Here is an 18,392-nt window from a genome sequence, read left to right on the forward strand (position 1 = left end):
ATGGCAATCATCAACGGGTAGAGAGATGATTATTACCTTTACCACTGTTGACTGTGAACAACTTGCCTACTGATAGCGGAATCTGTGAACCAGCAGCGGTCTGTGAACCAGGAGCAAGTGTTCAGCTGTTTGGAGCGATTTGTTTTTCAGTCACGCATACAAGGAGTGATAGAGAACCTAGATTGTTTAGATTATTTTTATGATATAAATGTCAACATGATAAGCCACATCGTTGAGCTATCGTTTGTGGCCAGGCCGCTTTTGAACAATAAGCTAACAGCTCAGTGGGCTTTACCTGGCAAGATAAAACACAGCTTAGTTTTAGTTGTATATGTTTAAGTGATTTGTTTTCCTTTACAATACTTGGCACTCCTATCGTGTTTTTGTACTGTGTGTTGTTGTAACGTTCTGACGCGCCCCGACTGGACGTGTTAAAGAGCTTTATAGCTCATCGGATTCCTCCAGTATAAATACATATTCTGATTCCGATTGACAGGGAAAACAAAGTGACCTTAACGAAACGGTTGTTTACACCTTTCCCTTGACGTGCAATGCACTTGGTCCTACAATATTCCAAGGCTTGAATCATCCCCACCCAGCTTTGTTTATCCAGCTGGGTGGCGGCTTGAGAAGAACCCGCACAGCCTGTGGTGAAGCCTGTGAGTTATAAAGTCGGAATGGCTTTAACTGCATCTCACCAGAGGCTATCACTTTGCCAGAAGAGGTCAGAAGAGGCGAATCCATTGTTTCCAGTTACATCTCTGGCCTTCGATTCTGCATTCAAGATAAGGAAAGCCACTATATCATATACTGCCACAAACCTGTCACAAACAGGTCCTGGATTTCCCTGCAGCACCTGACCATGCCCGTACTCTGGTTCACTTCTAGTTGATGGTCAAGATTCTGGGCAACCAGAGACATTGTTTACCACAAAACTGTCGGTTGTTAACGCTTGTGAAACACATAAAAGGGCCGACAGACTCGGAAATATTCCTTATGATCAAATTATGCAGAGGAATTTCAGGAGATTACGAATTTAATTGGCATTCACAAATTGTAAATGGTGGAGGGTGCCCAAACACGGATCTCAAGATTCCCTCCCGTATTTAAATCCTGGACACCACCGCTTAACCATGGAACACAAATGTGGTAGATTATTCTAAGGATTCCATCGTCAGTATGGACTTCCTGTGGCAGCATGGCTTCATTGTGAACATAGGCCTGCTCTCAGCTCAGATGTCTCGTTTTTTGATGAACACACAACAAGAGTGATTATTTCAAACGAATGCAAAAGCTGAAACTGACTCTTCCGCTTCGAAATGCTAATCCTTCTAACAATATCGGGACAGAGGCCTTCTGATCACCGCTTGTATTTGGACATAGTTCATGGACACGGAACATGTGTATGGACACGGGGCATTCCTCAGACATCGATCATTCATTCAGCTCCACAGAATAGTTCATATTTCACTTCTACCTTGTAACATATGTGCGCGTGTGCATATATCGTACAAAACACATAAAACCGTAAGGGCTATCAGGGGAAAAGCCCAAGTTCTAATAGTTGCAGGTGCAGCTGGGTTACAATTGCACCTTCCGACGAGATATTATGCGCGGCATCATCTCCCTATTAGCGTTGGTCAGCGTTGTTCAACTCTCTCCATCACCCAATCGAACTGCACAACCCATAAAGGCGTCGCTATTGCTTTGCTCCGCTGCAAGTCACTGCACTGCAAACCGTTGCCAAATGATCGCCACCCGACCTCCGAAGGACCCACTCCTCCTCGAGTCGCATCAACACGCCCGGACATCGCAGGGCTGGAGGTCTTGCGCCTCGCTCTGTCGCTCACCTCGGGCTCGCCACTGCGCTAACGTCCGCCCCGGGTGTCCCCTCCTCCTGCGCCCTGCAACACGCGTCCCACCCGCCACCACCTCCCTCTCTCCCGACTTCTACGCGGCACTTTCTTGCCAAGCTTTATTCCCAACCTCCCGAGTTGCTCACCTCAATATGCAACAAACACTATCGCTACATTGAGTTCGTGTGGAAATGTATATGCGGGCTGCTGATGAAACGCGCGCGCGCGCTCTGTACATCTCTGTGTTGACGAGTGACCGCACGAGGAGGGAAGTGGATCACCGAGTTGAGAATTGTCGTACTCAAGCCACGAGTGTATGTACGTCTAAAGTGTTCAATCGTCCTTGTTTTTCGCAACTCGTGCGATGCACACGAGTGCGCTAACCAGCGGCGACTCCTGCCGGCTACCGACAATCCGCCTGCTGCGACCACGTGCAGCACGACTACCCCCTTCGACGGTGCCGCTTCGGCTGACGTCGCTCCGTTGTTTACACCTCCTCCTCGTTGTTGTTGTGTTTTTCTCTTAACTGCCTCGTTTGTACCGTTTCTGCACTGGGATGTAAAGTGAATAATGGATGAGGACGACGATGATGACAACAATAAATATATTAATAAATAGCGGGTGGCAAGAACGTGCCAGTCAGTCGTGTCGTTTCCATGTCATGCTACAGACGTCGTGAAAACATTCTCAAGGGCAGTGTTTGATGCAGATATTCGCGAGCGTAAGAACCGATTTGTATCGTCACATGCTCACAGTTTGTACTACTGTTGCCCGCAGCAGCATTGCTTTCAAACACTCCTTTGAGCAGACTCCTTCCTAAGAATACATATAACTTGAGTGTTTGGTTGTGTTCTACGAACGGCCAATGTAGTTGAGCACCGAGCGAAGGGACCGTGTTGGCAGTGGTGCACAAGCACAAACGATACAACTCTCACCGCCGTTTGCATGAACACTGCTCACAATAGCAAAACAATAAGGTGACTGACATTTCCTTAATAGTTCAGTTTACTTAAGTGCAAAGGTGAGCCACTTTGTTAAATGACCTATTGAGCAGACTTCGGTGTGTTACTTTAAGCGCCACCATGCACCCAATAAGCGGCACGAGAGATGTGTTTGGACATGAAAACCACGCCGCCGGAGGTTGCGCGAGTTTGTACTAAAATCACGTGGGTGCAAAAAGTTCAGACTGAAGTGGTCCAGACACGAGAATGAAGAGAGGTGACCAGGATCGGCATATGGGGGTGGGAGATACGCGGGCAGGTCGAGGGAAATGTGGAATGAAAAGACAGGGACGTTTTGGGAGGGAGGGGTAAATTGGAGTAACATCAAAGACACTTTTGGAAGATCGAGAATTGTGGAACTATCATCAGGACAACCCTGTTAAAGCAATGGTGATCACGACGACGCTGTCAATCAGAAACAAACATGACTGATGATTATTGGATGGTGATGATTATATTTCCTACTCAAACAGGATGGAAAGAATGGCCAGTATTTCGAAAGCTTCGTGGGCAAATGATACACACTTATCGCAATCTAACGTTATGCCAAAGTATTTCGTTTTTAATTTTAGATTATTTTTCATGTTCACACGCAGCGAAGTAGAATATATCTCCACTCGGAAATCCTGTCCCTACTCTGACAAGTGCATCCCTGCTGGGGTTGTGCAGTTCAATCAGGCTGAGATGCAAGGGCAACGCTGCCACTCAAGAGTACTCGCCCAGTTGAACAAAACAAAGTTAAAACTCAACGCTGGTGGGCGCCAGCATGAGACGAAACTTGGAAACTCTCGAGTAAAATTGAGGCTTTTATCCTGACGCTCTCAAGTGTTCTGCATTTAAATTTTCATCACTCTCACCACTCAAGCACATATATCACTTTACACGGATGCGTTCTTAAATAACCAAACCAAGTCACGACGTGTTTCGCTTACGCTCGCAGCACTTGCCACGATAATCTGAAGCAACAAGAGATCCGTTCGCGTTGGAAGTTACAGGACAAAGACAGAAATCTGTGGGTTACAGAAGTCAAATTATTTGACACTGACACATGGGAAATAATGATACAAATAAGGAAACGTTAAACAAATTTAAATATATTTCCCCAAAGTATTCATCGAAATCAAACCTTCTCCCTCTCCACCACATGTCATGTATCATATTTCACATTGCATTTACTAAAACCACAGCTTCTGTGAAAATAGAACTTTATTTCAGCATTCAGAATATTTTGTTGAGTTTTTTGTGACCTTCATGTCACCAGGTGAGACGCGTCACGCCGAGGGTCGCTCCCTGACCTCGCGACGGCCGGTAGTGTAGTTTGCTGGGTATCGGTTTTCCCTTTCTTTTGACATTTTACTTGAAACCGTTGACGTTGCTTCTGGAAACAAAAAAACCCTCAAACCATCGTCCCAGAGCTGCAAGAAGTAAGTCATTGTGAGGCTCCACAAATTCTTGAGAAGTCTCTCGAGGCTGGAAGTGTCCAAGTGGCTCAGAGGGATAACAGCCGTGTTGGAGCACTGAGCCGGCAGCAATGGGGACCCGGGTTCAATCCCAGGTTGCAGCCGCTTGTGATTAAACTGGATCCTGAAGTGTGGTGAGTTGAACAGCCTAGCCCTGTGCCGGGGCTCTGCGACGTCACCTTCGGGGAGGGGGCCGCTCTCCGAGTCGACGTGACGCGAGACCCCTTCGCTGGCAGAAGAACCCCGAAGGGAATCTGTTTGTCTCGCCTCACAACGCCGATGGCACGACTGGAAAATGGTGGGGAAATTGTTTTTCTCTAAATATTTTGTATTATTATTTGAAGTTAGACTCCAGAGATAACGGCTCAATCCTTCCTCATAAATCATCAGTATTTATACCGTGCCTCCATTGCAGTGATTCGGACATTGATTCCTCCAGCCATGTTGAGGAATCTGGTCTTCCAGACTGACCACTTCTTCTCATCCACTCTGCGTTCAACCACCAGACTGCAGGTCGCTGCAACTCTCTTCCTGCTCCCCCCATCCCCCCCACTGCTTCACTTTAGAATTTCTTCCCATCGCCTCTTTTCACAATCACTAACTCAATCCAAGAAACCCGTAAACCCTCATCTATTACAATTTTGATAGTGACAATTTGTTGCTGGCCATTTGATCTTATGGTGCCTTTGGGCCTGTGCCCAGCAACTGTATATATAAAAAAAAGTACCTCTAGGATCCGTCCAAGCATCAGGGGGACGCCCCCCGGTGGCAGATGTCCGCTGAACGGCCGGAAAGCGAGCGCGCAAGCGCCCGGCCCTTTCTGCCCGACACACGCACGCGTTATACGTCTTCCACCCCGTGCGCGAAGATCATGACGAGGCCCGGCTCCACGATCATGTCGTCTCCCATGTGCTGGTTCTCCAACGCCATCGCCACCACGGCCTGCTTGCCCGGCACGCGCTTGGTCACGTAGTTCTCGTAGTAGCGGCGGTTCATCTGCCGCGTCTCCAGCGTGCTCAGGCCCGGCGGCCACTTGCGCTCGTGGGAGTTCTCGATGAGGCCCGTGACGACGGCGAGCGGGCAGCCGCTCTCGAGCAGCGAGCGCTTGATGACGGCCTGCAGCACGGCGTCCGGCGTCGAGATCATGCCGCCCCAGCGAGTGACGCGCGCCGGCTGCAGCGCGTTCACCCACCTACGGCGGCAGCCGCGGGCGGCCCGGGCGGGCCGGACGGACGGACGGGACGGGACGGAGGGCAGCGGAAGCGCGCGGGCGAGAAACGGGACACACGGCGGTGAGTCAAGACGCCCAACGATAGAGGGATCAAAACACACGGCAGCGAGTTGCGGGCATCCGGCAAACACAGAGGACATCCAGCAGCGAGCAGACGCCGAGCAACACGGGGCACCACTCGGCAACACGGCACAGAAGCCTTTCAAGGCACAAGCACCGATCAGTGACCACAGATGCCCAGCAACACAGGGGACAATAACCTGCAGTGACCAAAGAACACCCAGCAACAAAGAGAAGCACCCAGTAATGGAGAACAAGACCTCCAGCTTGAGCAATCACCCAGCAAAAGAGGACATTCCCAGCGGCGAGCACGGACGGATACTCAGCAAACAGAGGCATCAAAACACCCAACAGTAAGCGCAGACGGCCGGGAAGACTGGAGACACTGGGCAGGCAGCCGGCATAGACACCCTCCAACAGAGAACAAGACCCCCAGCAGCAAGGGGACAAGCGGCCAGCAATATACAGCACAATATTCATACATTGTAAGCTCTATTAAACATTTATATTTAATATACTGTGGTTAGAGTTAAGTTAGGGTTAGGCTTGTGCTATAGTTATGGTTAGGTTAGTGTTTGGGCTAGGTTCAGGGTTATGTTAGGGCTAGAGCTAGAGGTAGGCTGGGGTTATCGTTTAGAGATAGGTTAGGGCTACGGTTGGGTAAGAATTAGGATAGGCCTAGAGTTAGGTTCAGGCTATGGTGAGAGTCAGGTTAGGGTTATGCTAGGGCTATGGTTCGAGTCAGGATCACCGATTTCTCACCCCAACACTTCGTTCTGCTCAGAGGGCTGCTCAATGCTGCGTGGGACTGCGGTGGAGTTCCTCAGGGCCCGCATGTACTCCTTAAGCAGCTGGATCTCCCGCTTCTGCAATGAACGGCACACAAACTCACATCTAGATCACACACGTGAAAGTGTTACACTGAGAGAATTCGTAAGTCTCACAAACCAGCCAGGTGGCTTAGCTGTACAGCGAGTGAGAATGTGTCTATGGGAGCGACTGCCTGCCTGCACGAAAGTGATGGCATGTGCCTGTCTGTCTGTCCGTGTGGGGAGCGGCGGTGTAGCGGTTAGCACGCTGCACTATGAACCCGGTGAACCGAGTTCGATTCCCGCTCACGGCCAACATCAGCGACGATTATCTGAACCGGTCCTGGGACTCCCCTAGGTCGACTCAGCCTCAAATGAGTACCAGGTGAGGTGTGTAAACATCACCATTGAGGAGACAACCGCGGTCGGAAGTGGTGCTGGCCACCCACTCCCTCGTGTGCTGTGCCGACCTTCATAGGTGCTCATTAACAAAGACTTGCCCCAACAGTCTGTGTGTGTGTTAGCCTGAGCATGTGTATGAGTACGTGCGTGAACGCCTATACACGTGCGTACGTCTGCGTGCGCATGCGTGTTTAAATGCGTGCGTGACCACCTGCCTGTGTGTGCATGCTGCCTGCATGTGTGTGTGTGTCTGCCTGGCTGTGCATGTATGTGTGTGGACGTGACTTAGCTCACGTGTCTTGTGTGCTTGAATGCGTGCGAGCGAGTGCCTGCCAATGAGTGCGTGAATTGAGCGTGCCAATGGTGGGGCAGTGGTTTGCACACTGCGCTACGAACCCAGCCGCCCGAGTTCAATTTCCGCTCACAGCCACCATCGGTAACGATTGTATGAAACCGGTCTTGGGCTTCCGCTATGTCGACTCAGCCTTAAACGTATACCCAGTGCGGCATGTGACAACACTGGGGAGACAAAGGTGGCCGGGCGTAGTGCTTGCCACCCACACCCTCGTGCACCGTGTCGGCATTCATCGGCGCTCGCTAACAGCACTTGCCCCAAAAGCCCGGGTGGGCGACGGGGGGCACCTTTGTCTTTGTGTGCGTGCCCCCCACCTGCTCGGCAAGCTGGTGCCGGTGCTCCGCCGCCATCTTCTCCAGGTCGCTCAGCTTGTGCTGCTGAGTGAGCACGAGGGCCCGGAGGTCTCGCACGCACACGTGGCCATTCATCTCGTCCTTGGGGACGATCAGCCTGAGGACGCAAATCGTGGACGTCAGGGGGGAACGCCAACGCTGTGCGCAAGGGGGTCGCGTTCGCGGGGGTGTCGTTCGCGGTGGTCGCGTTCATGTGAGGTCGAATTCACGGGGCTGGTGTTCACGGGGCTCGCGTTCATGGGACTGGCGTTCACGAGGCTGGTGTCAACGGGGCTCGCGTTCACAGGTGCCGCACCGATTCATTTGATTCCGATGCTAAGAACTAAGCGGCAGTCTATTTTATTTATATACAAAAATTAAGGCACTGTTGGAATTTGTGCATAAGTGAAAACAATTACAAATTTCCAATGATTCATAATTCATTTGAACGTCAAGTCACGTAATAAGTTGTTGCTATGGAGAGTAGGAAATCGATGAGTAATGTACGGTTGCCGGGTTCATGGCATTCGTCATAATTTCTCACTAAAGAGTACTTCGCGTCCAAGTAGTTAAACTACAGGGTGCTTACATTTGTTTTAACACTTCTGAGAATTTGCAACAATATTACAAGAAATGTGCCTCCAGGCTCTGGAGACCACCTTTGACTTTGTGAAGCCATTAACATACATTTGTTATGTTACAGTGTATTGTCCGTTCTTTTTCCATTAAAAACGATAGTCCCATATAAGTGTTTTTGAAGCACCCTGTAATTAAAATTCCGTGTGTACAAGCGTTTAACACACAGATATATAAATAATATTTAATTCTTTATCCAGGAAAGCCACACTGAGTCAGAGGACTCTTGTTCAGGAGGGTCCTGGATGAGGATGTTTGCCCAATGCCAATAAAATCGCGTGCATTCGGCTATGGGAGGACATCGGAGAACCCGGAGGGAACCCATTATCCTTACGGAGTGAGCGGCAGGGTCATCGAGGGTGCTGCTGCTGCTGCTCTTGCAGCGGCCTGCTTACCCGCACCCCTGCTGCTGCGGACTGCTTGCCCGCACCCCTGCTGCAGCGGACTGCTTACCCGTACCCCTGTTGCAGCGGACTGCTTACCCGCACCCCTGTTGCAGCGGACTGCTTACCCGCACCCCTGTTGCAGCGGACTGCTTACCCGCACCCCTGTTGCAGCGGACTGCTTACCCGCACCCCTGCTGCTGCGGACTGCTTACCCGCACCCCTGTTGCTGCGGACTGCTTACCCGCACCCCTGCTGCTGCGGACTGCTTACCCGCACCCCTGTTGCAGCGGACTGCTTACCCGCACCCCTGCTGCTGCGGACTGCTTACCCGCACCCCTGTTGCAGCGGACTGCTTACCCGCACCCCTGCTGCTGCGGACTGCTTACCCGCACCCCTGTTGCAGCGGACTGCTTACCCGCACCCCTGCTGCTGCGGACTGCTTACCCGCACCCCTGTTGCAGCGGACTGCTTACCCGCACCCCTGCTGCTGCGGACTGCTTACCCGCACCCCTGTTGCTGCGGACTGCTTACCCGCACCCCTGTTGCAGCGGACTGCTTACCCGCACCCCTGCTGCTGCGGACTGCTTACCCGCACCCCTGTTGCAGCGGACTGCTTACCCGCACCCCTGCTGCTGCGGACTGCTTACCCGCACCCCTGTTGCAGCGGACTGCTTACCCGCACCCCTGCTGCTGCGGACTGCTTACCCGCACCCCTGTTGCAGCGGACTGCTTACCCGCACCCCTGCTGCTGCGGACTGCTTACCCGCACCCCTGTTGCTGCGGACTGCTTACCTGCACCCCTGCTGCTGCGGACTGCTTACCCGCACCCCTGCTGCTGCGGACTGCTTACCCGCACCCCTGCTGCTGCGGACTGCTTACCCGCAGCCCTGCTCGCACGGCACGGGCCGCTTGGGGTTGTGCTCGCAGTCAGCGAGGTGTGACGCCAGAAGGTCTAGGCGCAGCATGGCGGTGCAGCCCGACGGCGCGTTCTCGCAGCGGATCGTCAGCTTGGACAGCATGTTGCGCATGATGCGCGGCACGGGCTTCAGGTGCGCCGGCGTCACCACGCTGCGGTCCACGGGGCACGTCTGCTGCCGCAGGAGCCACTGGTGGATGCAGGCGCTGCAGAACGCATGCTCGCACTGCGGGGCCTGGGCAAAACACACACGCAACACACAAAAGACAAATAATAACAATTTATCATTGAGAACATTTGGTACCCGCGCAATTCTTACAGTGCAAGACTGCCACGACGGAACCATGTTTTTACATAGCTTGCAGTTGTTTCACAGCAGGGGTGATATTACTATGTCCAATCGCAATCGAGAAATTTGGAAGTAATTTGTAAGATTTGACAAATTTGGACCATGGCCTACTTTTTCAATTCATATCACGAGATCTTTAATGTCCACTGTGAAGTAGTTGGTGCATATTTCATGGTAAATATGCCTGCAGTTATAACCAGAGTGGCCGACCGAATTCGAACCTCTGCAACAAGCAGCGAACGCACTATCACTGGGCCATGTCACCATCCTACAATGATCCTCGGTATAGCCTTAACAACCGACTGTTGGGGCAAGTGCTGTCAACGTATGTATGTATAACACTTAGGTTATCGTGACCAATATCATACTAGTAACGAATTGGCATGCTCTGTTTACATGACAAACCTTACTAATAGGCTGTGTCGGGTGGTGGCGGGTTTTAACGACACATTTATATATTTACGCGACCTAACCCAAAAAACCTGTATTATGTATGTATGTTAAACTTCTTTCGCACTGTACGTAGCCAACCATGCTAATCGGTGGTGCCGCTCGAGGGGATAGGTGGCCAGCACCACGCCCTAGTGCTGACGTTTACATACCGCACCAGATACTCATTTAAGGCTGAGTTGACCTATGGTTGGTCCAGGACCGGTTCATATACTTGTCACAGATGTTGGCTCCAAGTGGAATAACTTAGGTTGCTGGGCTCGTAGCGATTCGCGCGATATCACTACACACCATGTGCGGCGCCCAAATTCACGAAACTCCCTCTCTACCCGCGAGAGCTGACGTTGCCACCTCCTGGCTTGCCAGGGTGTGATGGCAGTACAGCAAGTGGACTCATTTCCGCCCGTACAGGGATCGTGTGTTATCCCCCTCGCATACCTGGGTTTTCTCCCTGTATTCTGGTTTACTCCCACATGCATAAAAACCCATTAAACCTGTTGGCCAAACATTCAAATAAAGGACCACAAAGCGCTGGCAACAGCTGACATCACTTCTGGCTGCCTTGCCCCATGTCTGTGGCTTCCCTCGCCCCGATGCAAAATCTGTGCTCATTGCAAACTCTCCAGCATTTCACGATATTTGCACGAATGACACGATTGAAACAAACATCTGATTATTAACCAATCCGATTATAAAATCGCACGGAATGAGCGCCATCTCGCCAGATCATTATCCTCGGTACATCTGGTATTTCCGCCATTCTTAAGGCGTGAGGCTATCACAAAGGCACTATTGTTTCACAAATGATTACAGTCAGCAGTAGTTTTCCTGTAGGGAACGATGTTGCTCTATGGCTCTACTCAATGAGACAATTTTATCATTTGCACCCTGGAGGATAAACAAGGTTAAGCCTGGATAATGCTTGATTGGTGACAACCATGCATAACAGGTGTTATAGGCTACTGTTGTCAGCAGAGTGACGTGCAGGAAACATTAAGTGTTGTACTGTTACCATACTCCCACATCTTTGCTCCCTGCCTTCACAAACCCACACTGGCCAGCGTGGTGAAGTATGGTCCAATAAACCCCCACATGGTGTGGACAAGCCCTCATCCAGCAGTGGACTGGAAAGGGGGGTTGTAAGTGAACACACAAAACTGGGTTTTAGACATTAATTCAGTCTCTTTGAGCTCCGACAATTGGGAGTTTTCTGTTTAACACGTAGGCATTTCGCGACCATTATTATGGAGGATTTCTGTCCGATTGGCATGCAGCAAACGCAGAGTTGGAATAACGAGGCCCATTGAGGAGTCTTCAGTCGTAGCCCTGCTGACGCATCTTCTTGGGCTGTTCTCCGACACTGGTTGCTAAAAGGGTTTTGAACGGGCGCGTGTCTCGTGACACGACGCAGATAGTAGCACTGCAATCGGGAGACTATAGGAAAATGTATTAAAAGAGCAAGACGCAGGCACTGTAAGCCATCTGGTGCAGTAGCACACTGCCAGAGGTTGGAACATTGCAGACCTTGCCTTCAAAGAACATGCAAGCCAAGAAGCAAACGCCTCTCGCTTTCAAACACGTTTCAGACGTGGCTTTGAAGTCAAATTAAAAGGCGACATTGAGCCCAGAGAACGACCCGACCTTCATCCCCTCTGCCCTGCTCCCCACGTTCTCCCGCCCCACCTTTCCAACCCCTAAAATTAAGTGAAGAAACGTAAGAAACGTGACTCATCGGTGGTTCAAGCCGCTCGGCCGCCCTGGTTAATATTGTGGTCAACCATACCGGCTTCACATTGGACGTCAGAGATCCCAAGGCGTTATTCTAAAAATACTATGGCCATGTATGTCGGCTTCACAGTCCAGGTTGACCAAATATTTTAAACCGCCACAAAATTACTCGATGTGGAAACGCATAACCACATTGTCTCCTGTTCTTAAAACTTAGCATGACTCTCTTGGAAAAAAAAGTCTTAACCCTCATTGAGCATTTCCTGGGTAAAAATAAAGATTTATAATGAACAAGGTTAAAAACAAATAATGTGAATGATTATGCAACTTACACAAAGTTTGTTTGGATCATGTGATCCAAACAAACTGATGGCTTTGCGGATTGTGTAGTCAGAATATCCATTCGCCTTGAGAGCTTGGTGTACGTGTTTGAGTTCACTGGTCAGGTGTGCATGGTCGGAGATACATTGAGCTCTATGGTATAGCGTTTTGATGAGGGAATTCTTCTGGGATGATGGTGGTGGAAATCAGGTAGGCATCAGTATATCAACAACTTTGGGTCATGACTTGATTTGTGTTTTCTTGTCAACCTCCACCGTCAGCAGTGTGGGTGTGTGGAGCGAGGTGCAATGATTGCCAAGAGGCCCTTTTGGTGGAGACCCACTGCCGGCTTAGTTGTTTTCTCCAACATTAACATAAGCTGCCCTGCCCATGCTGCTGACACACTTGGGCTACGCCCATCTCTAAACCTTTATAAACAGTTTGCCTTTAGAGACTAACCCCCCTTTTCCTGATGACAACCGCTTGTGTTGCGATCGAAACGTCGTGGTTTTTATTGGTATTCACTTTTTTTTTTCTATCGATGTGACTTTACTGAAAGAACCAAAGAATATGGGTATTTGAACCCTTTCCCGTTCCGAGATGTCTGCAAATTGCAAGCGGCTCAGCGTTAATATTATTTAGAGGCGAAGTAGCGCCGTTGTTTTTAAAGACATTGTGCTCACCGCAGAGAACCGTAAAGACACAACCGCACTCTAGGATAGCTGGCGCCAGACTCTGCCGCACACCCTCCCGAACGGCCTTGTGGGAGGATCGGTACCGATAAAGTTTCGTTCCGATGACGTACACGCACGTCAGTGGAACAGAATCGGAAGACACACTGATGAAGTACACATATGTACATCGGAACGAGAAAGGGTTAATTGATGAGTCGATTGCTAACTTCCTGCCAAATAACTACCGAATTACACAACCTCCTCTACTGTTGCCACATTCTCACCACCTACTCACGCCTATCACAAAACATGTCGGCCATTACCCCCAAATGTTTGTGATATCAGTATCATGTATTGAGACGGAGAATGCGTTCGGAATGCTGTGTTAATGAACAGCCAATAGAAGTGGACACTACAGAACTACTTCTGACATCCTTTCAGGTGGTCTCTCATCCACTTAGTAGAAGGAAGCAATTTCTCGCCTGCTCTGCTACTGAGTGATGTTCGTCACATGACAGTAAAAAAAAACCGTCTTTAATTTCCAGGGCTAGAAATACCTCAATTAAGGGCAGAAAGAAATACAATACAATGTATTGCATGCATTTTTTTGGTACAGTAGTTATTGGTAAATGGACTGAGACCGCTAACTCACAAAAGTTGAGAAACCAGTTTAATCACAGGAACTGATGGGAGCCCAGGTATCTCAGCGGTTCCAGCTCAGCGATCTCCACCTGCGAGCTACCTGGCCACCACATTCCTTGCTGACCTGTTTACGAAGGTCACCTCCAAATCGATTTACCTACCTGCAGAGGTTCTTCAAGAACACCACTGCAGATGGGGCAGATGAGCTCCTCATCCACTCCTCCTTCAAACCGAGTCACCTCGTAGCCCATGGCTCATAGCTGCCCTAGCAATGACACAGCTGCAGACATACAAAACACACACACGCGCAGCGACAACACAGACACATTACTTGTTTGATCGGCAGGTAAATGCAATTTCAACTTACAAAGCGTCAAAATGCCACCGCGACTCAAGATGCATCACAAAAACTTTGCTTCAAACTAAAATTACAGTCATGGTAAAAACAAGACCATGAATGGAAGAAAAAAAATGTACGAAGGGACAAGAGTGCAAGGAGTGAGGTGTCGCTTGAATGCATAGGAAAACCAGCGAGTCTTCTGACCAGACTTAAACGCATCTAAGGAATCAACGTTTTGAAGGAGAGAAACAAGTAAAATTAGGAATTAAATTGTGTTTAATATTTAGTTAATCTGATTGGCTTCACAGGAACAACCATTACACATATTTAAGATGCTCGGTAAGGTGACACGGTTATTACAACTTCCTAGATTTTATTCCCGATTTCATGGTTCTTGTCCTGATTATGCTCGACGCAGTTTCAAGCGAAACGTTGCGCATCTAATTACTATATTTTGTTGAGAAAATGTTTCTTCAATTTGTGTGGATGTTGTTAGTTGGTGGAGGGTCTTAATTACAGATTTTTTTTTCCAGAATCATTCCGTGGCCTAATCAACACATTAAATGATGAATCTTGTTGACTGGAGAAATGTGTTAAGCTATTTAAGTTCCAAAAAAATTAAACAATTGTCAATAACGAATGTTGTGCTTGAGCACTACTGCCAATGCGATATCACCAAAGAATATAAACATTTCCACGTGACGATAAGCCACTTCGTTGAGCTTTCAGTTGTGGCTTCTGAAAAAGAGCTACATAGCTCAGTGGGCATTACCTGGTAAAAATAAATGTTAAATTAACGATGGTTAAGTAGAGTGCACTTGTGATGTCACTGTTGTGCCACCAGATGGGGAAGCTTCCACATCAGGGATCTTCAGATTGGTGATGTTACAGACCCTCTCTGCTCTCATTCCACCTCACCCACTTCAGTGATGGAAGTGAGAGAAAACAGATTAATAAGTAGACGATAAATGAGTCACCATGGTTAACCAATCATAGGGTAAATCAGTAACACATTTATCAACTCTGATTTCATTGTTACATTCCTGTCACCAATTCAAACGATGTAAAGCAACGATAACATCATGGCACAGCACAGCCGTAAAGGTGCTGGTGATGGTGGAACCGATGTGGTGGTACCGATGGTAAGTGATTGTGTTGATGATGATGGTGGTGTTAGTACTGTACTGATGTTCATGATGGTAGTGATGGGGCCGTTCTGGTAATGGTGGTGGTGTAGTTGATGGTGGTGGTGTAGTTGATGGTGGTGGTGTAGTTGATGGTGGTGGTGGTGTAGTTGATGGTGGTGGTGTAGTTGATGATGATGGTGTAGTTGATGGTGGTGGTGTAGTTGATGGTGGTGGTGTAGTTGATGGTGGTGTAGTTGATGATGATGGTGGTGTAGTTGATGGTGGTGGTGTAGTTGATGGTGGTGGTGTAGTTGATGATGGTGGTGGTGTAGTTGATGGTGGTGGTGTAGTTGATGGTGGTGGTGTAGTTGATGGTGGTGGTGGTGTAGTTGATGGTGGTGGTGTAGTTGATGGTGGTGGTGGTGTAGTTGATGGTGGTGGTGGTGTAGTTGATGGTGGTGGTGGTGTAGTTGATGGTGGTGGTGTAGTTGATGATGATGGTGGTGTTTGCCCATGATGGTGCTCATGCTAACTGATATTGCTGATAATGCCGTTCGTGACGTTGATGGTGTTGGTGGAGGTGTTAATTAAGGTTGACTAAACGGGTCGTGTTAATTGTTTGTGTATCACCAGCTGAGACCTCGAGAGACCAGGATAGCCTCTCTCTATTACCGTGTGTCAAGTTAGATGTCCTTCCCACGCACCTCCGATTAGCACGGTTGGCTGTGTACGGTGCGAAAGAAGTTCAACGTACAGTACACACAATTGGAATAGTGACCCGAGTCAGCAAAATGACGAAAGCAAAACAAATATAAATAAGGGCAAAATTAAGTATCACGTGAAAAATAGAAAACACCGCCCAAATAATCAACATTAAATTAGAAATTCGCTTGGGCAGATTATGATCTGAGCACATTTACCAACTAAGTTACATAAACATTACAGGTGTGAGGTTGTGCTGTGTAAACAGAGGTGTTGGGAGACGTTGCTGTTGATCAAATGTGAATGTGTTGGTGATGTTAATGTTGCTATCGAGGATTATGTGGGACTGTTGCTGTGATGGTGGTGATGATGATGATGTTTGTGTTGATGTTAACCATGGAGCTGATAATGGCGTTGATGATGTTGATATTGTAAATGTCAACGGTATTGGACATGTATCTCTTGCTGGTACAGGAGATTGTTTCTGTTGATGATGGTGATGATGGATGTTGATGATGCAGGGGATGTTGCCGTCTATCACGGTGGCGATGATGTTGATGGTACAGCCAATGCTGATGACAACAATGGTACAGGAGACGTTACTGCTGATGGTGCCGATGTGTTATGATGGCACAGGTGATGGTCCACATGAAGATGCTTACGGTGACAATGATGAAGTTGACGGTACGACTAATGGTGATGGCAAAGTCGATGTCAATCGTGTTGATTGGCTGTCACACCAACACGGGGCGATGGATGAGAATGGCAGCAAGAGGGGGCCTCAACCCTGACCCCCCTAAACGACCCCCCCCCAATCCCCTCCCCCACCTCCTAACCCCCCCCCTCTGACCCCATTACCCCCCTCACCTTCTGACCCCCCTCTCTGACCCCCCCATTACCCCCCTCACCTCCTGACCCCCCCCTCTGACCCCCCCTCTCTGACCCCCCCATTACCCCCTCACCTCCTGACCCCCCCCTCTGACCCCCCCATTACCCCCCTCACCTTCTGACCCCCCCCTCTGACCCCCCCATTACCCCCCTCACCTCCTGACCCCCCACCCCTCTGATCCCCCCCACCCACGGGTTCCCCCACCCCCTGACCCCCCCCACCCCTCTGACCCCCCCCCCACCCCTCTGACCCCCCCACCCCTCTGACCCCCCCACCCCTCACCTGACCCCCCCAACCCCTTGACCCCCCCCTAACCCCCTGACCCCCCCCACCCCTCTGACCCCCACCCCCTGACCCCCCCGCCCCCCATCCCTCCCGCTTACCGAGAGGGAGAAACGCGATCCCGGAGTCCGCGGTCATTTGCTGCTTTAACGCCCCCCCCCCCCGGACCGCCCCCCCCCCCCACCGGCTATTAACCCTCTCCAGGCAGCACGGTGTTTGTGCCGCGCCCACGCCGAGCCACCGCTGTGACTCTTCAGCGTGCGGCCGCTGTAAACATCAATTTATTTATTGTTTCCACTCGCGCCACTTAACAACAACAACGCGTTTACGGCTGAGCGTATCCGTCCACCGTACAGGAGGAGGAGGAGGAGGGCCCCCCCTCCCCCCGTCGGCGAGATGAGTTTCTCGTCGCCTGCGGCTGGACGTCCCTGCAGCTCACCCAAGACCTCCGCTCGACATCGACATTCCCGCTCTGCTGTCCTCGGGGAGACGGAGCGGCAGCGAGGGGCGCTGACGACGGCTTCGGCCGACGCCGCCTCAGCGACTCGCGCGGCGCTGATTGGGTCCGCGGTGAAACCCTACACGTCGCTGGTTCGTGACGCACCGATTCGACGAACGCTCGAATCGATTCCCGAGCTCGCTTTTCGTGAATGGAATCGTGCTTTGGGTGGCGTGCGAACCGATTTTATTTCGATTCCGGTATTGATTCCATATTGTAGATTGGAAGTGGGGGGGGGGGGGAATCGACGTGCGAATCGGAGTTGTACTTTAATCGTGACATTTGGAATCGGTTAGAACCCCGCCAATGACAGCTCCCCACAGTAACCTCGCCTCACGAGGCGGAGGACCTGGTCGGAACGGCTTCTCCCAACATAGTTTATTTCCCATGCTATCACTCTTGTTATTCTAGTTCTTCCATTATATTCACCGTTGGTACAGCATATATATATATATTTTTGTTTACGGAAGGCGACGTGTGGCTTTGTGTGCAAACGCGTCGTTCACGGCGGCGGTCCGCAATGGGACTGCTGTGCACGATCATTCGCCGAGCCATATTCAATGCAATTGTCCGTGACTTACCCCATCAATTATTGCCATGATTTATTGACATTATTGACATAAGTTATTGCCATTCGCCGAGCCATATTCCTTGCAAATTGTCCGTGACTTTCACCGTAACTTATTACGTAACGGCATTCTGTAATCTGCGATTGTTTTTGCGCAAAATATCTCCCCACAGCAAACCGATCCTATAACCCACGGGGTAACTTGGTGTATTTTTTACTCCGTTGATAAGTGGAGTTAAAATCGCAGATATGAACCCGGGGTATAACCCCCCCCCCACCCCACGTGGAGTTGTGTAATAGTTTCCCCTGGTTAGTGCCTCCAAAGTGTTGGGCAACCTGAGTTGGAAAGCATTATATAAAACAAGCAGCCACAACAG

The 18,392-nt window shown here is 50.0% G+C and overlaps 1 protein-coding gene across 5 annotated transcripts; it reads right to left on the reverse strand.

The window, feature by feature from the left end:
* Positions 1 to 1,354: 1,354 nt before the first annotated feature.
* Positions 1,355 to 18,239, reverse strand: LOC116953160 (E3 ubiquitin-protein ligase NRDP1). Of its 5 annotated transcripts, none has more exons than XM_032973071.2 (6): positions 17,388 to 18,239; positions 13,770 to 13,888; positions 9,408 to 9,679; positions 7,489 to 7,624; positions 6,371 to 6,474; positions 1,355 to 5,509 (listed from the first exon to the last, which is right to left on the reverse strand). In XM_032973071.2, exons 2-6 carry the CDS (start codon positions 13,857 to 13,859, stop codon positions 5,158 to 5,160), a joined length of 954 nt encoding a protein of 317 aa, XP_032828962.1. In that variant the 5' UTR covers positions 13,860 to 13,888; positions 17,388 to 18,239; the 3' UTR covers positions 1,355 to 5,157. The 5 variants fall into 5 exon arrangements, with proteins under 5 accessions (XP_032828962.1, XP_032828960.1, XP_032828961.1 ...); XM_032973069.2 differs by having other exon boundaries at positions 17,303 to 18,239; XM_032973070.2 differs by having other exon boundaries at positions 17,050 to 18,239.
* Between the last annotated feature and the right edge of the window lie 153 nt (positions 18,240 to 18,392).

The sequence above is a fragment of the Petromyzon marinus genome, unplaced genomic scaffold (assembly GCF_048934315.1).
Source record: "Petromyzon marinus isolate PM22_M1 ecotype Great Lakes invasive population unplaced genomic scaffold, UKy_Petmar_22M1.pri1.0 PM_Scaffold_149, whole genome shotgun sequence".
NCBI classification, from domain to species: Eukaryota; Metazoa; Chordata; class Hyperoartia; order Petromyzontiformes; family Petromyzontidae; genus Petromyzon; species Petromyzon marinus.

Coding starts and splice junctions, on each gene's coding strand:
- LOC116953160 (XM_032973071.2), bottom strand. CDS start 13,859: ATGGGCTACGAGGTGACTCGGTTTGAAGGAGGAGTGGATGAGGAGCTC. Junction 6,475..7,488: donor GGCACCAGCTTGCCGAGCAG/GTGGGGGGCACG, acceptor CGTTCATTGCAG/AAGCGGGAGATCCAGCTGCT. Junction 5,510..6,370: donor GAGCAGAACGAAGTGTTGGG/GTGAGAAATCGG, acceptor CTGCCGCCGTAG/GTGGGTGAACGCGCTGCAGC.